Source organism: Lynx canadensis, chromosome B1 (genome assembly GCF_007474595.2).
Source record: "Lynx canadensis isolate LIC74 chromosome B1, mLynCan4.pri.v2, whole genome shotgun sequence".
NCBI classification, from domain to species: Eukaryota; Metazoa; Chordata; class Mammalia; order Carnivora; family Felidae; genus Lynx; species Lynx canadensis.
Window position 1 is genome coordinate 86,941,405 of NC_044306.2, and position 18,345 is coordinate 86,959,749.

An 18,345-nucleotide genomic window follows, 5' to 3' on the forward strand; every position below is an offset into this window, starting at 1 on the left:
ATTTATGCCATTTTTTTAAAAAAGTGAAAGTCATCAAAAAAGCCCATACCTTGGGCCTCTCAATAAAAGACTGGAAAATACGGGCACCTTCCATGCTTTAAGATTAAAGTGTTTATAAAAAAAAAAAAAAATTAAAGTGTTTAGCATGTTTAATTTGTCCCATCTTTCTGATTCTTCAACTGTAACTGATTTCTTTTTATCCAACCAACATGTCTTGATGCCACTGTACTTGCAAGCAATATAATCTAAATGAAGATTAAAACATCCTCTTAACAAGCAATTTGAATATTATTATACATAGCTAAAAAAGTAAGTTAACGTACTGGGACAGCAAACTCTCCTGACAGATTTTTCTACCAAATAAAAAAGGAGAAAGACTACGAAGCTAAACCTTAGTTTAAAAAACCATTTCTGATTTTTACCGTGAAGAGGGATTACAGAAAATACTGAAGAAATCACTACCTTAGCAACTTTTCACACTTATGCTGACTCAAAGTATATAGCAGAAATAAAAGTCAAAATAAGCAAACAGTAAATCACTTGACTAAGAAAAGGATGAAAAGTAAGAGGCACAGCAGCATTTAAACTGGATAGGAAAACAGACACCAGATTAACAAAATGTGGACTATTGTCAATCAAGAATCAACTATTCCAAATACTGAGCAAAGAAATGATAGTGAAAAGAAAATGGTATTTTGCTTTACCTTCTCTTTATCTTTGTATAATGACCTCAAAGTATTGAAGACTGGTGGACAACCCTTGCTGAAATTCATCCTTAGAAATTTATCCAAACATTCTTTAAACTTCTCACCTTGAAAGAAAAAAATTCTGTTGACTTGCATTTACCCAGACAACTCTAAAATGCATACTTTAATTTTAATATGCATACTCATGTATCTAAAACCAAAGAAATTGTAATTCCTAACATCGTTTTCATTCCTTTGCAATTATTCTCACCAGATAAAAAGTTTAATGGCAGTCTTCTTGGCACCAGTCCCCTGGGGTATTTAGTCCAGGCCTCCTCATAAATTTTTAGTCGTTCTAACATATTAGCTGCAAATTAAAAAAAAAATTATTTTTATAGAAGATTTTAACTGGTTATATTTTTTCTAGTAAATTATAAATTTCTCAAAGTATAAATTCTTACTAAGCAGAAAATTTGAAGGTGAAAAGAAAATTATTTATAATCTAACCACCTAAATATACCGAAAATGATTTTAGAATATTTCTACTATTTTCATATTTTAAATCCCTATAATCACCTAAAATATAGTTTTCTTTATCCTGTTCTGCTTTAGGTACCTTTCAAAATCTGAGGACTTCTTTACTTTAGTTCTGAGAAAGGCTTGATTATTGTGTTTCCATGGCTTCTCCACTATTCTCTTCAGGTTCTCCTTTATTTTGGAACTTTGGGATCTACCCCTAATCTTCCATTTCTCCATATTTCTTTTTTTTGTTTTTAAGGTTTTTCTTTCTTTTTTTAAGTAGGCTCCATGCCCAAAGCGGGGCTTGAACTCACAACCCTGAGATGAAGAGTCAGATGCTCCACCGACAGTCAGCCAGGAGCCCCTCTATATTTCTTTCATTCTGAGAGCTCTCCTCTGTTCAAATCTTCCAGTTCACTAATTTCTCCTCAGCTGTGGCCTCTCTTCCATTCAATCTACTAAGATTTTTTTATGTCAATTCCCTCTTTTCATCTTAGATTCTTCCATTACTACCTTTTGCTGGCACGAATGATAACCATTCCTGTGATGGTTTTCCAGAGTAGTACAATATTCTTTGTTATAAGGTTCCTTGCATATATCAATGTATCAGTAATGACTCACTACCGGTCTTAAGGGAAACGGCCTCAAATCAGATTATCTTGGCTAAAGACCCCATTTGTAGAGGACATGTTTCTAGGCTTATCGTCACAAGTGGGTCCCATCCGGGAGAGGCTGATGGGAGTGTTGTGGGGAGAGTCTCTGGATCCAAGTTCATTTCTAATGATGGAAATTTAGTCCCTCTTCCCACACAGGAAACAGTGCCGCTCTTTCAGCATGGCTACATTCATGTGCCCTTGGGAGGCCATGGTGCTGTGACCACAGAAGTTATGCATGCTTCTTCCCTTTAGGGTGACATCTCTAAGTAAGGAGATGTTTCTGTCAGTAGAAATTTCCCTTTCAATTTCTTGATGCTGCCATGCCATTTATGAATTTTTAAGTTGTTTCTGAATTTTTCTCAACTACTTCTATAAATCTGTAGAAGAGAGGTTTCAGAAAATGCTCAGTCTGCCATATTAAGTCAAAGTCTGCAACTGTAATTTTGTATTTAAATTCTGAATCAATTCATAACCACTATTTTTCTAGTTATGCTTTTCAGTGAGTTAATATTTATCAACAAAGGAAGCAATTAAAACAAAAAGGAAGTTTTAGGGGCGCCTGAGTGGCTTAGTCGGTTGAGTGACTTTGGCTCAGGTCATGATCTCACGCTTCATGGGTTCCAGTCCCATGTTGAGCTTTGTGCTGACAGTGTGGAGGCTGCTTCGGATTCTCTGTCTCCCTCTCTCTCTCTGCTCTTTCCCTGCTTGTGCTCTCTCTCCCTCAAAAATAAATAAACGTCACAAAAAAAATTTTTTTTAAAGAAAAAGAAAAGGAAGCTTTTTTGAACAATAGTACCTGGTTTGAGAGCCTTTTCCAGGCCCTTGTAATAGGCCCAGTTTTCAGGATTTCTCTCCTGTAATCCTCTATAAACATCGGCTGCATCTTCCAAACGACCTAACTGCAACAGAAGTTCCCCTGATGAAAAACAAATTAAATTAACTAAATGTCTTCGGATTATAACTTTAATCTTCCCTTAAACTTTCTCTTAAAACCTCCTCAATGCTGGGAAATGGATTTGGTGTCCTAAGTTTCCAATTTCCTTCAACAAGACTACCATGTTATTTTGTCTCTTTTTCTGAAGTTCATATTTAGAAATGCCATCCTGTCCACATCCTCAATTTATTCAGGTATTCGTCTAACTCCAAGCTACTTCCCCAAATTCACTGAACACAATCACCAAGACACCATCTACTACTTAATTATTCCTGACATTATACAGACAATTTCAACATCTGAACTCATTAGTTCAATCCAAAACTCTAACCTTATGCCCCCTAATCAATTATAAAAGGATTCTGCTCTATCAGCCCAGTCATGGCCACATTCAAAACTCGCTTTTTTTTCATCTCCTCCAACTACCAGACAGGGTACCTATCCTACTCTAAGCTGAACGGTCTTGTCGGGTTTAGTCTTGCCTCACTAATCCTAGCCTTCAATCTTAAAGAAAAGCCATTCCTTTTTCTTTAGACCTTTCAATGACTCATAGACTCATTGCTTGTTTTCTCTGGGCTGCATAGCAATCTCATCCCTAAATGACACTAGCAGCCCCAAGTATCAAAATCAGTCTCAAAACTAAGGCTCCCTTATTTACCAATTAAGTCCTGGATCATCCCAAATGTTTGTTTGCTGCACACCTTCTCACAAAAGGAAGCAGGTCATTAGATGAAGGGACACAGCACTGGTTTCACTAGAAATCTATGAACCCTGAAATTCTTATCATTAATGGGCCTCCATCCACCAAAGGTTATTATTTTCAAGTCACAACTTCACCCTTGCATTCTCTGCTCTCATCAGACAATAAAAATGAACACTTACTCAGTGTTCACTGTGTGCCAGTGACTTAAATGTTTCACGTGAATTGGATAATTCAATTCTCAAAACTCTATGAAATAGGTTAGTATTATTTTCACTATTTTAAAGCAGAAAGAAGTAAATTTGCTTATGGTCTTTCAGATAGTTAATTGTTGGAATCAGGATTTGAATCCAAGTAATTTGGCTAAAAGAGCCCATATTCTTTACATCTGTATCAGTGGCTCTCAGCCAAGGGCACTTTTGCCACCCAGAAGACATTTGGTAATATCTGTAGATATTTTTTGGTTACCACAATAAGTGGTGCTACTGGTATTCTGGTAAGTAGAAGCTAGGGATGCTGCTAAACTTTCTGCAACATACAGGATGTTGGTCTCGCTATAGTGCCAAGGTTGACAACTGCTCTACACTAACCAAAAACCTACTTCACTAAGAACAACAACAACAAAAAAAAATTCCTGCAACTTTTCTTCCCTACACAATATCCATCCAACATTTCCTTTCCTTAATTTTCTCCCACTTTTTCTTTGCACAGGAACTGGTGGTGTAAGAATTAACAAGGAGACTTTCTGCATAACTATGCCCACTCATCCAATGCAGGAAGTTCCCAAATTATCCAGACCACTAACACAATGTTTTTGTTACTGGAATTTCCAAAAATTAATGTTCTACTCTCGGTTCCTTTCTATTCTCTTTATATACCCTGTCCCCAACATTTGACTCATTGTAAGTATTCAATACATACTTTCCTGGAATGAAATAATGGCTGTTTCCTATTTCACTTAGGAAAATGGAAACAATTAGAGAACTCCCAAATGTCCACTATATCTGTATACCTACTTCCCTATACACTGTCTTTTCTTGTTACTGTGAACTATTCATGTTGTTATCTAAAGCTAATCCTTCAGTTTACCCACTAGATCGCTCCTCTCTGCTGTATCAAATATTCTGCCTCTACTGGATTATTCTCCCGTGAGCACAAGCACATGCTATAAAAACAAACAAACAAAAACTTCCTTTGATCCTGTATTCCATTTCATCTAGCACCACCCCACTTTTGTTTCCCTAGAAAACAAAACTCCTTTTATGAGTCATCAATGCATGCTATCTTCAATTTCTTGACTTCCAATGTCATTTAATTCTACTTGATTTGTGTGGGGTTTTACCACTCTCCTTCCAAATGTTCAGAGAGTGCTTTTGTTAAGATCACCAATGACTTCCAAATTCCTAAAATCCATTGATCAATTCCGAGTCCTCATCTAACTTGATCTGTCATTCATTCTTTCCCACTACCACAGTTATCAAAAGGATCAAAATTAAATAATGTACTTAAGAGTATTTTGAAAACTATCCTGTATTTCAATGATGAAACAAAGGGCCCAGCCTTGCACTTACTTGGTCATATAGCTAGTTAGAAGCCAACGAAGGAACCCAAACTAGTTTTTTCCAATCTTGTGATCTTTCCAGAAATCAGAAATCCCCTCTTTTTATAACTAATAAATGGCTAAGGGATGATCAACTCAAATGAAAGATGGCTGTCCTGGATCTGTAGTTCACAAATGAGCTCCAGCAACCTTAGACTTCCATTTTTTCTTGCCAATAGCATTATCCTCTGTTGAAAGTTCATCTGGCAAATAATGGTTATATCTACTATACACAAAAGTATCACTTTTTTAGTGTTCAACTTCAAAAGGAGCCAAAGGAATGTGAAAACAGCACACATCAAGGGCAAAGTGACATTTCAGATGGTAATTCTTAGAAAAGTACTTCTATTTTCAGTTACTTGTTATTCTTTCATTTTCCATAATCTTCCTCAACTTTTAAAACTCTGAGACTCCTTTTGCTCAGTCCTCTAATAAAAGGCAGCGTTGGAGATCTTTACTTGGGGATGCCCCCTCCAATCACAATCCACACACATAAAGTTAAACCTCTGGTTTCAATTCATACTCTATGTCCAGAAAGACATTCAGATAAACCATGAAGACTCCGTGACTGCCCCATATGTACTTTAGTAAAGACTGACTTGCCAATAAATATTACAGTCAATAACACATTAAGTTTTGCTAATAAGCTGTTCCTAAGAAACTTATTCCTCTGTCTTACAAAATTAAGCAATTACCTGTGTTTTGAGCAAGACCTATTAATATTTTCAAGTAAAAAACATTTTATTTAAAGAAAAATATTGAGCCATTTCATGTAATCATTGTTTTTCACAATTATTTTTTCCAATATCAATAATATCTACTGTTTAAATGTGTATTTTCCCACATTACAAATTACTCAAAGTTCTGAGTAAGACATAGATTTTCTATCAAAAAGTTGAATTATATGCAATTATCAGCAGCAACTAGATTTTTAGCCTTGCTCTTTGTTGTAATTAAATACTAGAATAAGTGTATTCTTTAAAAAAAAAAAATACCTTTGGTTTCTTCTACAGCAAGTTTATCACAAATCTGCTTTTCATAGGTACAAAGATGTTCCAGGGCTTCTCTATATAGACCTGCTTCCCGAAGAACTTGGTTCTGATATAAAAGGAGTTCACTATATTCATAATCCACTTTATCAGGGGATGTCTATATATGGATATAAGCAATACTAACAGTAAGAATTTTGTTTGCATATTAGAAAATAGTTTATACACTCAAAATACATATAAGAAGTCAAAGGATAATATCTGATTGCTAAAATTCATTTTTTAAAAATCACTAAGTATCTGTCTAGAGAGCAACTAAGTAAATAATGAAATATTAACTTACAACCCACTGAATAAAGAATCCCTAAGTCCTTATGTATAATAAAAAACAAAAACAAAAACAGGGGAGACAGGAAGGCTCTTAACAGTACAATGTCAAATATTTAATAAATCTAGAAAAAATAAGAAAATCTCCACTTTGCAACTATCATAAAACAGTTGATTCAGGCAAGAATCAATGAATGTTATAACTACTGGTGAAAGTTTGATGAGGAACAGGCTATTTATAAAATCTCAAACTGTTTACTAAATACAAAGAGGAAAAAAAATAATTTTTTATAGGTGGCAGACACCATCTTAACGAAGTAATTAAATGGAACAAACAGGGGCGCCTGGGTGGCTCTGGCGGTTAGGCATCCGACTTTGGCTCAGGTCATGATCTCGCAGTTTGTGGGTTCAAGCCCCGTGTTGAGCTCTGTGCTGACAGCTTAGAACGTGGAGCCTGCTTTGGATTCTGTGTCTCCCTCTCTGCCCCTCTGCCCCCACTCACATTCTGTCTCTCTCTCTTTCAAAAATAAACAAACATTAAAAAAAATAAACAAACATTAAAAAAATAATAATAAATAAATGGAACAAATAGACATTATGCGCCTCTCAATGTGATGAACTGAGAAGGGCTAAACATCACTTCTGTGGTTTCCTGCCAAAAATGCTTAAATATAACTATAATGAGGAAACATCAAACAAATCCAAGTTGATAGACATTCTACAAAAGCACCTGCTCTACTTCTTCAAAAATATCAAGGTCATGAAATACAAAGAAAGTCTTCAAAACTTCCAGATTAAATCAGACTAAAGAGAAATGACAACTAAGTGATTCGAGTAACGGGGAGAGAAAATCTTAGGATCTAAAAAGGACAATTAATATATTTTGAATATGGGCTGTGGATTAGATAATAATAGTCTATGTTAAATTTCCTAATTTTTTGGAAATCTATATAGTAGTATGTATACAGTTGGTAACTACAGACTTATTCTTAGGAAATATCACAGTGACGGATTTATGAGTAAAGATCATGGTGTCTGCATTACTCTCAAATGTTTCAGGAAAAAAATTTAAATAGTTAAGTAAATATGGAGATTGTAAACGTGTCAAATATTAACAATCTGATAATGTGAGTGAACTCCCATATGGAGTTCTTTGTACTATTGTTGTAACTTTTCTGTAACTTTGAAACTATTTCAAAATAAAAAGTCAGCAAGTCTACGTACACTTCTTTTTATAATTAGAATCAGACCCAGTTTACTAGGTCTGGCTTCTGGTTGTTACCTGTTGAGTTTTCCTAAATTCTTCTAAAATCTTTGCTGCCATTTCATAATCTTCTAATAAATGGTAAGCAATAGCATAACCAATCCACGATGCTCTCTGTGCAGGACGCAGCTGAAGTAACTGATATCTCGTTTCCTTTAAGGGGGAAAAGAAACACCACTTTTTCTTAAGTTTACACTGAAAACGAATTCTTCTTAAAAGGTCATATTAATTTACCCGACAATGCAGAGCGATTTGCAACACAATACTGGAAATAATCATGGAAAATAGCTTTAGACATTCATATTGTGTAGCTTTATAGCTGTAAAAAAATATTTGGTAAGCGGTACAATGAAGCCTCCAAGACAATCTTGTAACTTTTAAAAGTCAAGACCAGATATGTTTTATTATTTCCTGAATTACTTTAAAAGAAAGGGACAGAATGGAAAAGCTAGTACAAAAGAAAAACTTTTTAAAAACTACAGGCCCCACCTACTGAGATCCACAGAAAACAACTGAGCAGGTACTACAAAGACTAAACAGATCTGAATTAATAGACTGATTTAAGGGTTAAAATATAGGTACAAAGACAGAATACTCCTCTCAATGGAGGTAGAAGAAACAAATAAATACACTTTTCAGACAAATGTGAGAACTAAAGGTTGTGGTTACATGTTAATAGGAGACAAAGGCATTGCCTACTTGAGGAACATCAATGTTAATTTTCACTGAATTAACTCCATTCTACACAGTAATCCAACTCTGCCTCAGAGTAAAATAATTTATTGTAAAAATCTGATTAGTCCAATCAGAACATATACACAATCACTACTGGGAGGAGATGGGTACGACTCAATTAAATTGTTTAAGAACAGAAAATTTTGTTTTCAGGAAGTACTCAAAAGTTTTAAATATTTTAACACCACTTTCCCTTTAAAAGAAAAAAAAAATTCCTACTTTACTTACCCTGTAACCCTCAAGATCTCTCATTTGAATCTGTAGTAAAGAAAGGTCCCTTAAGATTTGAAGATTGTCTTTATCCCATTTTAATGCATTTCTGTAACACTTAATAGCTTCATCATATTTCTTGTCTGACCTCTGGAGAAGGCCATATACATGCCAACCTAAAGGATTTAGTTAAGGATACATCCCACAAGTCAAGAAGTAATATTACTCCAATAATATTCCTCAAGAAACTCAGAAAACTATGGCTATTTATAAAATTACAAGCTTTAAAAATAGGAGAGAATATAAAGATAGTAGTTTAATAGAATGGAAAACAACATAGCTTTTTGAGCCAGAGAAAACATTGGCTGTGATCTTGAACAAGTTATTTAGTCTCGTTATGTTTCTTCAATTATAAAATGTAAATAGAAAGTCTATACAGCATAGTTTTGCAACTAAATGGAAAAGACTGGTACAAAATAAATGCTCAATATACGCTAGGGATTATCTTTATTTTTAAAAGAAAAAAGAGGAAATGGGTATACACATAATTATTTTACATCATGTATATTTTCTTTAGCTAACAAGATCCTTAGTATAGAATGCTTAGTGGAGTACAAAGTTCCTAAAAGTCAACACATAGAAGATAAAAGCCACATAGAAGTTAAAATTCATTTAGCAAGTAATTATTAAAATATCTTAATAAGTAGGGTGTGGGTGACCAAAATAGACTGTCCCCTGCATTCAAAACATGTAAAGTCTAGGGGCGCCTAGATGATTCAGTCAGTTAAGCATCTGACTCTTGATTTTGGCTCGGGTCACTATCTCACAGTTTGTGGGTTTGAGCCCTGCATCAGCCTCTGTGCGCAAACAGTGCAGAACCTGCTTCAGAGCTTCCATCCACCTCGCTCTCTGCCCCTTCCCCACTTGCTCTCACTTGCTCTCTCTCAAAATAAATAAACATTAAAAAAAAAAGAATAAATTTTAAAAATTTAAAGTCTAATAAGGGCACAGATAAGTAAACGGAGTTACAACAGGTTGTAAAAAAAAAATGCCATAAAAGGGGGAAAATACATAAATAATTCCATTCCCCTCATACAGGTCTTTTTCACTTTAGATTTTGATTACTGCAGTCACCCATCCTACCTTCAGTCTCTCTGTTTTTATTCTCTATCAGAGTAACCTTTCTAAAAGCCATATAACCCAAAGAGAAGAATTCACTTCCCTTTCCAGAAACTTGTAATGTTTCCTTCCCAAATGAAATTCAAATTTTTCAATCGAACAACTTTAATGCCAGGGATCCTCAACAGAGTCAGTAAAATACATAATGTCTAGGATGGCACAAGTAACTGAAAATACATATTTAATATCATAAATTTTATTTGCAAAATCCTTGCTTTCATAATATAAATGACAAAGTAAAGCTTAACACAATCTTCTCAGTTGGTTGGAACATGTTTTTAAAAGCCTAAGACACACCCCTTCATAATCTGGCCCCTATTACCTATTATTTCAGGACTTGATCACCTCTCTTAAGCATTATAGCAATCTCTTAACTGCCTCTAAACCTCACCCCCTAAAAATTTATACCTAAGGAGTTTAACGTTATTAAAAATTTAAAGAAACGTATGGCTGTCAACAGGAACACAAATAAGGGGCACGTGGGTGGCTCAGTTGGTTAAGCGTCCAACTCCTGATACTGGCTCAGGTAGTGATCTCATGGTAGGTAGTGAGATCAAGGCCTAGGTCGATGGAGCCTGCTTGGGATTCTCTCTCTCTCCCTTGCTCTCTGCCCCTCCTTTGCTTGCTTTCTCTCAAAATAAATAAACTTAAAAAAAAAAAAAAGAGGAACACAAATAAATCATAAGTAAATACATACAGAACACTATGTAGTCATTAAAAATGATGAAAGATCTATGACAGTTATTAACTAATCCTTTGATTACCCTTTGAGTTTCTGCTTACTCCTGCTTTACTCGATTACTGATAATTTTTGAACAAGCTGTAACGCTTTATGTAATACTCGAACATGTTTCTGTATATGCTGCTAATAAGTTCCTTTCTTCACGGGACTATAAATTCCTTGAGCAAAACCTCTATCTTTTCTTCATCTGTAGTATGCCAGATGCCTAGTAACACTTGAGATTTTGTTAAGTGTCTCAGCACTTAAAATTATGTCAGCTTATAAAGAGATAAAGAAATATCTATTAAAAAACTATTTTAAAAAAGAGCAACCCACAGTTTTTTCTCTATCTTCTCTCAGACATTTGTACTTGCTCCTAACTTCACACTTCTCTTAAATTTATCTGGTATAGTATCTTAGCATTATCAGGGACTATGTTAAACATAGAATATATCTCATCATGAAATCTTTACAACACCACAATGAAGTAGGTATGGTTATCCTCATTTTACACAAGAGAAAACTAAGCCCTAAGATCACAGAAAGAAACTGAGGTGAAATTCAAATCCAAGAGAAGCATACTCCAAAGCCTGTGCTATTAATCAGTATACTACAGTGCCTCTATTTTCTCTTAATTTATAATGATGATGAAATCTGCAGGGTACTTCTTTATTTGTAGGTATGGGAAGAGCTTTCATAAAAACAGTCTCCCCTTATCTGTGGGGGATATGTTTTAAGAACCCCAGTAAATGCCTAAAACAACAGATAGTACTGAAACCTATCTATACTATGTTTTTGCCTATACACAAATACCTACAATAAAGCTTAATTTACAAATTAGGCATGGTAAGAGATTAACAACAGTAACTAATAACAAAATAGAACAGAGCTAAAACAATATACCATAATAAAAGTTATGTGAGTGTGGTCTCTCTTGCAAATATTTTACTGTACCATACTTACCCTTTTTCTTGTGATGTAAGATGGTAAAATGCCTACATGAGATGAAGTGAGGTGAATGACGCAGGCATTGTGATGCCACTACTGACCTGATAGTGCATCAGAACGATAGTGTGCTTCCAGACCACAGCTGACCTCGGGTAACTGAAACTGCAGAAAGGAAAAATGACCATGGCGGGGGGGGGGGGCACTATAGTATTTTAAAAGGCAAGTCCAATCTACCTGAACAGAACTAATGTTAGAAAAAAGGTAGGTACATAAAAATGTTCCATGAAGACAACTGTGGTTATTCAATGTGAAAAAGAAATCATCTCCTCCGTAGTTACACAATGAGAGGAATCTAAAATTTCTGATTCCCAAATTGCTATCTTAACTCATGATACCCCAATCCAATTTTTAAACATATCTCAAAAAGGATACACACATGACTCCTCAAGTCATTTCTCAAACCTCTACGAACCAATTCATAAGCTTCTTCTTTTTTCCCCAAACAGTTCAATGTTAATCCTTTCATAGCCAGGGTTTCTATTGAAGGAAGGAAGGAAGGAAGGAAGGAAGGAAGGAAGGAAGGAAGGAAGGAAGGAGAAAATAAAGAATAATTAAACACGAAGAATAACTAACAAAAAAAGTAATCATAATCTCAAAAACAAATGTTACATTACCCTGAGAATTTAAACCTTCAAGGAGATTGTTTAGAAACTTTCCAGATTTGTACATAATTAAAATATTTAAAAAATTGACAAACCAAGTAAACACATTTCTATTGTCGAGGCATCCCTAGAATTTTTTTTTTAGACTAAAAGATACACAAATGCAGGAACATGTGGAAATTCGTGTGCTAACAAGATACCATGACTCTACTGTTCTTCAAGGGAATTCCATGGGGTCACCTCACATAATCATTCAAGTACAGAAAACTTTACCTTAAAACAGACTTTATTTCTGTGAACCCAAGTTACATTAAGATTAAATTCACTGTCCAATGATTAAAACGTACACACAAACTGTCTACATTTCTCATTTTCATAAATTTATTTTTAATTGACTCTGGAACACATAAGAAAAATGTCAGACATCTGTCACTCACTATCAAAAAGATTAACAGAGAGTTGAGGGAAATAACTAAGTTTTCAGACAAAGAAAAGAAAAAAAGATACCTAATTTTATAATGTCTGTGTCATGAAGCATACAGGAATAAAAAATATTCGTTATAATTTACCAAACATTTAGGACTGAAATTTGTAACTTATAGAAAAATTAATTAGAAATAAAATGTAAAAATTAAAAGTATTACCCCAAGAAAAAGTCAACATTTATAGAAAAACAAAGATAAAGAAATAGAAGAGGGGGGGGAAACTATGTACAAATCATTAATCATGCATAACTTTCAAGGAAAAGGAAGCAAACAAAATATATTTGGCAAGTAGCCAATTAACAAGATACTGCATAAGAAATTCTTTGTTGTCAAATATGTAAAGTCTGTTCATACAAGTTTACCAAACATCTTAAAGTGCCTTAATTAATGAAACTCTGGGCTGCCATTAAGTCTTAGACAAACCATCATTTTATGTACTGTTAAAACACTTTCAATTAAATTATGACACCTTATATGCAATCTGATTTCAGATTCATTAACATACAAGGGGAAACTGCATTTTAGAAACAATAAAATTTGGCATTCTCCTGTGTTGAAACTCTATCATGACTATAGTACTGAAAGTTACTTTACCAGTATGCATACTTTAGAAAGGTATATGAAACAATGTACTATCCATCTAACAAAAAAACATTTATTTTTTAACAAGGACAAAGAGATATATTAGGTACTTTTATTTCTACTGCTTTCCACCTCCAAACAATTTTATTATAGTAAAAGTATGCAGGAGTAAAGAGAGCCAACTGTACAAATCTGGCCAATGAAAGCTTAGTTTTCTTTTGCATCTTCACAAGTTAAGCCATGCACTTTTCTCTTACCCTACAAACACCTCACTGTCCAATCTTCTATCCTCCCATAGGCAAAAGCTATGTAAATTTTCAGAACGTTCCAATATACAAATATGTCATAATACAAGACAGTTTTGAAAAATTAACATACAATGCTAAATAAAAAGATGCTGGCTCGTGAGCAATGGACAAAATGGGCACTTTCTGAATAAGCTTACTGTAAGAAATCAAATTTTTCCAACTCAAAAGTTCTAAAGCAAATTTTTTCTAATAACATCTTAAATAAACTTATTTATTAAACTTACGCATATTTTTCCTACTAATTTCCTCAGCCTTTTCTACAGCACTAATCTTCAAAACAGGAATAAACCAGAAATCAAGTAGACTGTGTAAATTTTTATGACATTAAATTCAAACTATGGTATTAAACATCTTACAAAAGTCAAGGATAAGGTCCATTCTCTCCAAAAAACTAGTTAAGGCAGCTGAGTAATAGAACCCAAAAACATGAAGCCACACAAGTTAGCAAAGCCCTATTTACTTACACTTACAAACACAGGGTATTTATACTTACCTCCATGCTCTGCAAATTTGGGATTAGAGAGGATTTGTTTACAAAACTTCAACCCATTTCGATACTGTTTATGTTCATAACATCTCTGTCAAAACAAAAAAGAAAAATTTGAATTTAGCAAGAAGTGCAAACAATTTTAAACTCAATCCTAAAATTTTGATTGCTAAATACAACAGAATCATCAAATGTTAACTTCCATATTCTCCTAAATCCCACTAAAATGCCAGTTAAAACAAAAACAAAAAAACCCCTGAAGATTCAAATAAATAAAGTAAAACCAAGACAAGGAGACACCATATAGATTAGGAAAAATAAGAAATCATCAGCTCACAAAGGCACCTGGGTGGCTCAGCTGGCTAAGCATCTGACTCCTAATTTTGGTTCAGTCACGATTTCAGGGTTCATGGGATTGAGCCCCGTGTCAGTTCTGTGCTGGGTGTGAAGCCTGCTTCAGATTCTCTCTCTGTCCCTCCCCCCCAAAATAAACATTTTAAAAAAATTTATTAAAAAACCATCAACTCACTCTAAAAAGCCCAAATGTTACAGAAAATGAAAACTGAAAAAAAAATAAAGGTATGGAAATTATATTTTAAAGCAATATTTTCATTTTACTGAAGGAAAGAAGTTTCTCATCATAATAAAGTTTCAAAGCCTTGAAAACAAAGAAAAGGTCCTTAAAAACTTCCAGAGTGGGGAAAAAATATCACATAAAAGGATCTGTAATTAGAACGGCACTGAGCTTTTATTCCAAAATAATAATGGAATACTGCTAAAAGCTAGAAAACATCTATACAGTCTTCAAAATTCAGAGTGAAATCCAGTTCCAGTCTAGAATTCTATGCCCAACCAAATTATCAATCAAGTTTATGAGTAAAATGACATTTAAAGGCTTCTCAGAAAACTAAAATTTTACCTCTACACACTCTTCCTTAGGAAGCCATTAAGAGGAATCAAAACAAACAAAAGACAACATGGTACTAGTAAATAAATCTAATGCAGGGGAAAAAAAAAAATTAGAGAATGACCGCTCCAAAATAAAACAGGAAGCCAAAGTCCACCATGGACTAGGCTTCCAGTAAGGGCAAAAATGGAACTTGTATACTTCATAATATGGAAATTATGATTTATTAGCACATGACAAAAATTCAGGCACATTTGGGGAAAATGAGCAATACATCCACAGAAAACCAGGCAACTGAATAAATCAGACAGGTTTAATTCTAGTAGAAATAAAGGCTTGTCTAAAAGAGAAAGTATGATCTTATTGTAATATTTGGCTTAACAGTAAATAATACATACGTAATTATAAAAACATATTCAGAACTAGTTATCAAAATACTATGATACAACTATGATGGGGTAATGATAAAAAGTGGACAAATGTGTGAATGATGAAGTTCTAAGTCCTTCTTTCTATAACCAGAAGTCAACAAATGTCTAAAGGTCATGTAACTATAAACAGTGGTGTATTATAAAGCAACAAGAAAGCAAATATCAGAGAAAATGGCTAGGAGGGTGCTTGGGAAGGCAGGGTGGGGGGGGGGAGAGGACATATTTTTTTCACCATAAATGTTTTAGTATTTTAGTGTTATTTGACTTTCAGGTGTATCAATACGTGGTTTCACTAGTAATTTTTTAAACCACTGTATTGCTGCAGGAAAAAACTGCATGTAAAAGGTCAGGTAATATATGCCAGAATTCATGGTTATACATTTAAGCAAATTTTACTCACAACTTTTGAAACCGTATTTACAAAATATGGGAGAAAGACTTAATGCAAATGATGACAAAATCACAGCAGAAAAAATGCGTAAAAACAATGAAAATGTAAAACTTTACATTTGGCATCAAAGATATCAATTACTCACTTCTCCAAAGATGACATCCAGATGGCCAACCGACACATGAAAAAATGCTCAACATCACTCACCATCAGGGAAATATGAATCAAAACCACAATGAGATACCACCTCACACCTGTCAGAATGGCTAAAATTAACAACTCAGGCAACAACAGATGTTGGCAAGGATGCAGAGAAAGAGGATCTCCTTTGCATTGCTGGTGGTAATGCAAGCTGGTGCAGCCACTCTGAAAACAGTATGGAGGTTCCTCAAAAAATTAAAAATAGAACTACCCTACAACCCAGGAGTTGCACTACTAGGTATTTATCCAAGGGATACGGGTATGCTGTTTCGAAGGGGCACATGCACCCCCATGTTTATAGCAGCACTATCCACAATAGCCAAAGTATGGCAAGAGCCCAAATGTCCACTGATGGATGAATGGATAAAGAAGATGTGGTGTATATATATATATACAATGGAGTATTACTCGGCAATCAAAAAGAATGAAATCTTGCCATTGGCAACTCGTGGATGGAACTAGAGGGTATTAATAGCTAAGCAAAATTAGTCAGAGAAAGACAATTATATGACTTCATTCATATGAGGAATTTAAGATACAAGACAGATGAACATAAGGGAAAGGAAGCAAAAATAATATAAAAACAGGGAGGGGGACAAAAACATAAGAGATTCTTAACTATGGAGAACAAACGAGTGCTGCTGGAGGGGTTGTGGGAGGGGGGATGGGCTAAATGGGCAAGGAAATTACTCCTGAAATCACTGTCACGCTGTATGCTAACTAACTTGGATATATATTTTAAAAATTAATTAAGTAGGGGTGCCTGGGTGGCTTAGTCAGTTAAGCGTCCGACTTCAGCTCGGGTCATGATCTTGCAGCTCGTGAGTCCAAGCCCCACGTCCAGCTCTGTGCTAACAAGCTCAGAGCCTTCATCAGCCTGCTTCTGATTCTGTGTCTTTCTCTCTCTCTGCCCCTCCTCCACTCACACTGTCTCTGTCTCTCAAAAAATGAATGTCAAAAAAAATTTTTTTAAATAAAAAAAATAAAAATTAAGAAAAAAACAATTAAGCTCGATTACAGAATTACTCTATAACTATGTATTCACCATCCCTGCTTTGCTGCTTTTCATCTCAAACCTAATCCATCCAAAACACAACTAAATTTTTCCCCCAGAATCAGTTCTGCATCAAGTCTTCATCATCTCAGTAGATGCTTTCCCCTCAACTCACCCAACCAGATATGAAGCAAAACAAAACAAAACAAAACCCTATTTATCTTTGGTGCTTTCTTTTTCTTATACCTCCAACCTGCAGTAGGTACCATTAGTTCCAATTTCTCTGCAATATCTTCCTAACTGTCTGGCCCTCCCCACAATCAACTATACACTCAGCAGACAGTGATCTGGGGGATAAGAAGGAGAGGAAAGAAGAAGCAGTAACTTAAGGCTATCACTAACCTTAAGTAGTCAAAGAAACATAACTAAGAAAATAAATTTAGCGTTCCTATTTATCCTGCAGAAAGCCTAAAAGTATTTGGTTTTCTTACAATAATTACAGTTACAGTAAAAAGCTTTAGGGGCGCCTGGGTGGCGCAGTCGGTTAAGCGTCCGACTTCAGCCAGGTCACGATCTCACGCTCCGTGAGTTCGAGCCCCGCGTCAGGCTCTGGGCTGATGGCTCAGAGCCTGGAGCCTGCTTCCGATTCTGTGTCTCCCTCTCTCTCTCTGCCCCTCTCCCGTTCATGCTCTGTCTCTCTCTGTCCCAAAAAATAAATAAACGTTGAAAAAAAAAAAAAAAAGCTTTAAAGTAAGCTATGATATAAAGACTAGTTAAAAGGGACACTCCTGACTTGTCAACGTTTTCCAGGAACCACATACGTACAAAGAATAGTTTAAAGTGCATTGTTCTTAACCCTCAATTAGCTTTCTGAAAATTTATTTCTGTAAAAATACAGTAACTACTTTTGGCCATGATGGAATAAGTGAGGATGAACTTGCCCTTCTACTAAAAACAAGAAAAGTGGACAAAACATATGAAATAACTTGTCAGACACTGAACAACAGGCAGTGCAGCGTTGCGAACCACAAGAGGGGGGGAGAAAACATGACAAACATAGAAACGCCACTGCTTTATAGATCACAGCACATGGAGAAACGATCACAAGCAGAGCACAACAGTACACACAGAACTGAAGACAATGAATGAAATTCAATGAGGCCAAGCAGATAGTAAAGCAAACACTGATGGAACTATTCAGAGAAACAGATTAAAAACGTGCATGGGATCCCTATGCATTGGTTGCTGAAAATTATTAAGTGCTAAGTCTTGAACATGTAGAGTGAAACTTCATGAGGTAAATAATGACTAGGAAGTAGAAAGTTCAAGAATTTTCAGGGCTCACATGGTACTGAGAATTCCAAGTCACCAGAATGGAGTCTCCTTCAATGAACAAGCTGCACAATTCAGTAAACACTGCAAAAAATCT

The 18,345-nt window shown here is 35.0% G+C and overlaps 1 protein-coding gene across 2 annotated transcripts in view; it reads right to left on the minus strand.

The window, feature by feature from the left end:
• The window catches only part of NAA15 (N-alpha-acetyltransferase 15, NatA auxiliary subunit), an 85,535-nt gene that overhangs the window by 36,689 nt on the left and 30,501 nt on the right, over positions 1 to 18,345 (minus strand). For both annotated transcript variants that reach the window (XM_030313036.2, XM_030313035.2), the window contains exons 2-9: positions 13,999 to 14,083; positions 11,901 to 12,005; positions 8,639 to 8,796; positions 7,694 to 7,828; positions 6,091 to 6,244; positions 2,658 to 2,777; positions 958 to 1,053; positions 705 to 811 (exon numbers count right to left, since the gene is read on the minus strand). In XM_030313036.2, coding sequence (XP_030168896.1) covers positions 705 to 811; positions 958 to 1,053; positions 2,658 to 2,777; positions 6,091 to 6,244; positions 7,694 to 7,828; positions 8,639 to 8,796; positions 11,901 to 12,005; positions 13,999 to 14,083 — 960 coding nt within the window. The remainder of the gene's footprint in view (positions 1 to 704; positions 812 to 957; positions 1,054 to 2,657; positions 2,778 to 6,090; positions 6,245 to 7,693; positions 7,829 to 8,638; positions 8,797 to 11,900; positions 12,006 to 13,998; positions 14,084 to 18,345) is intronic.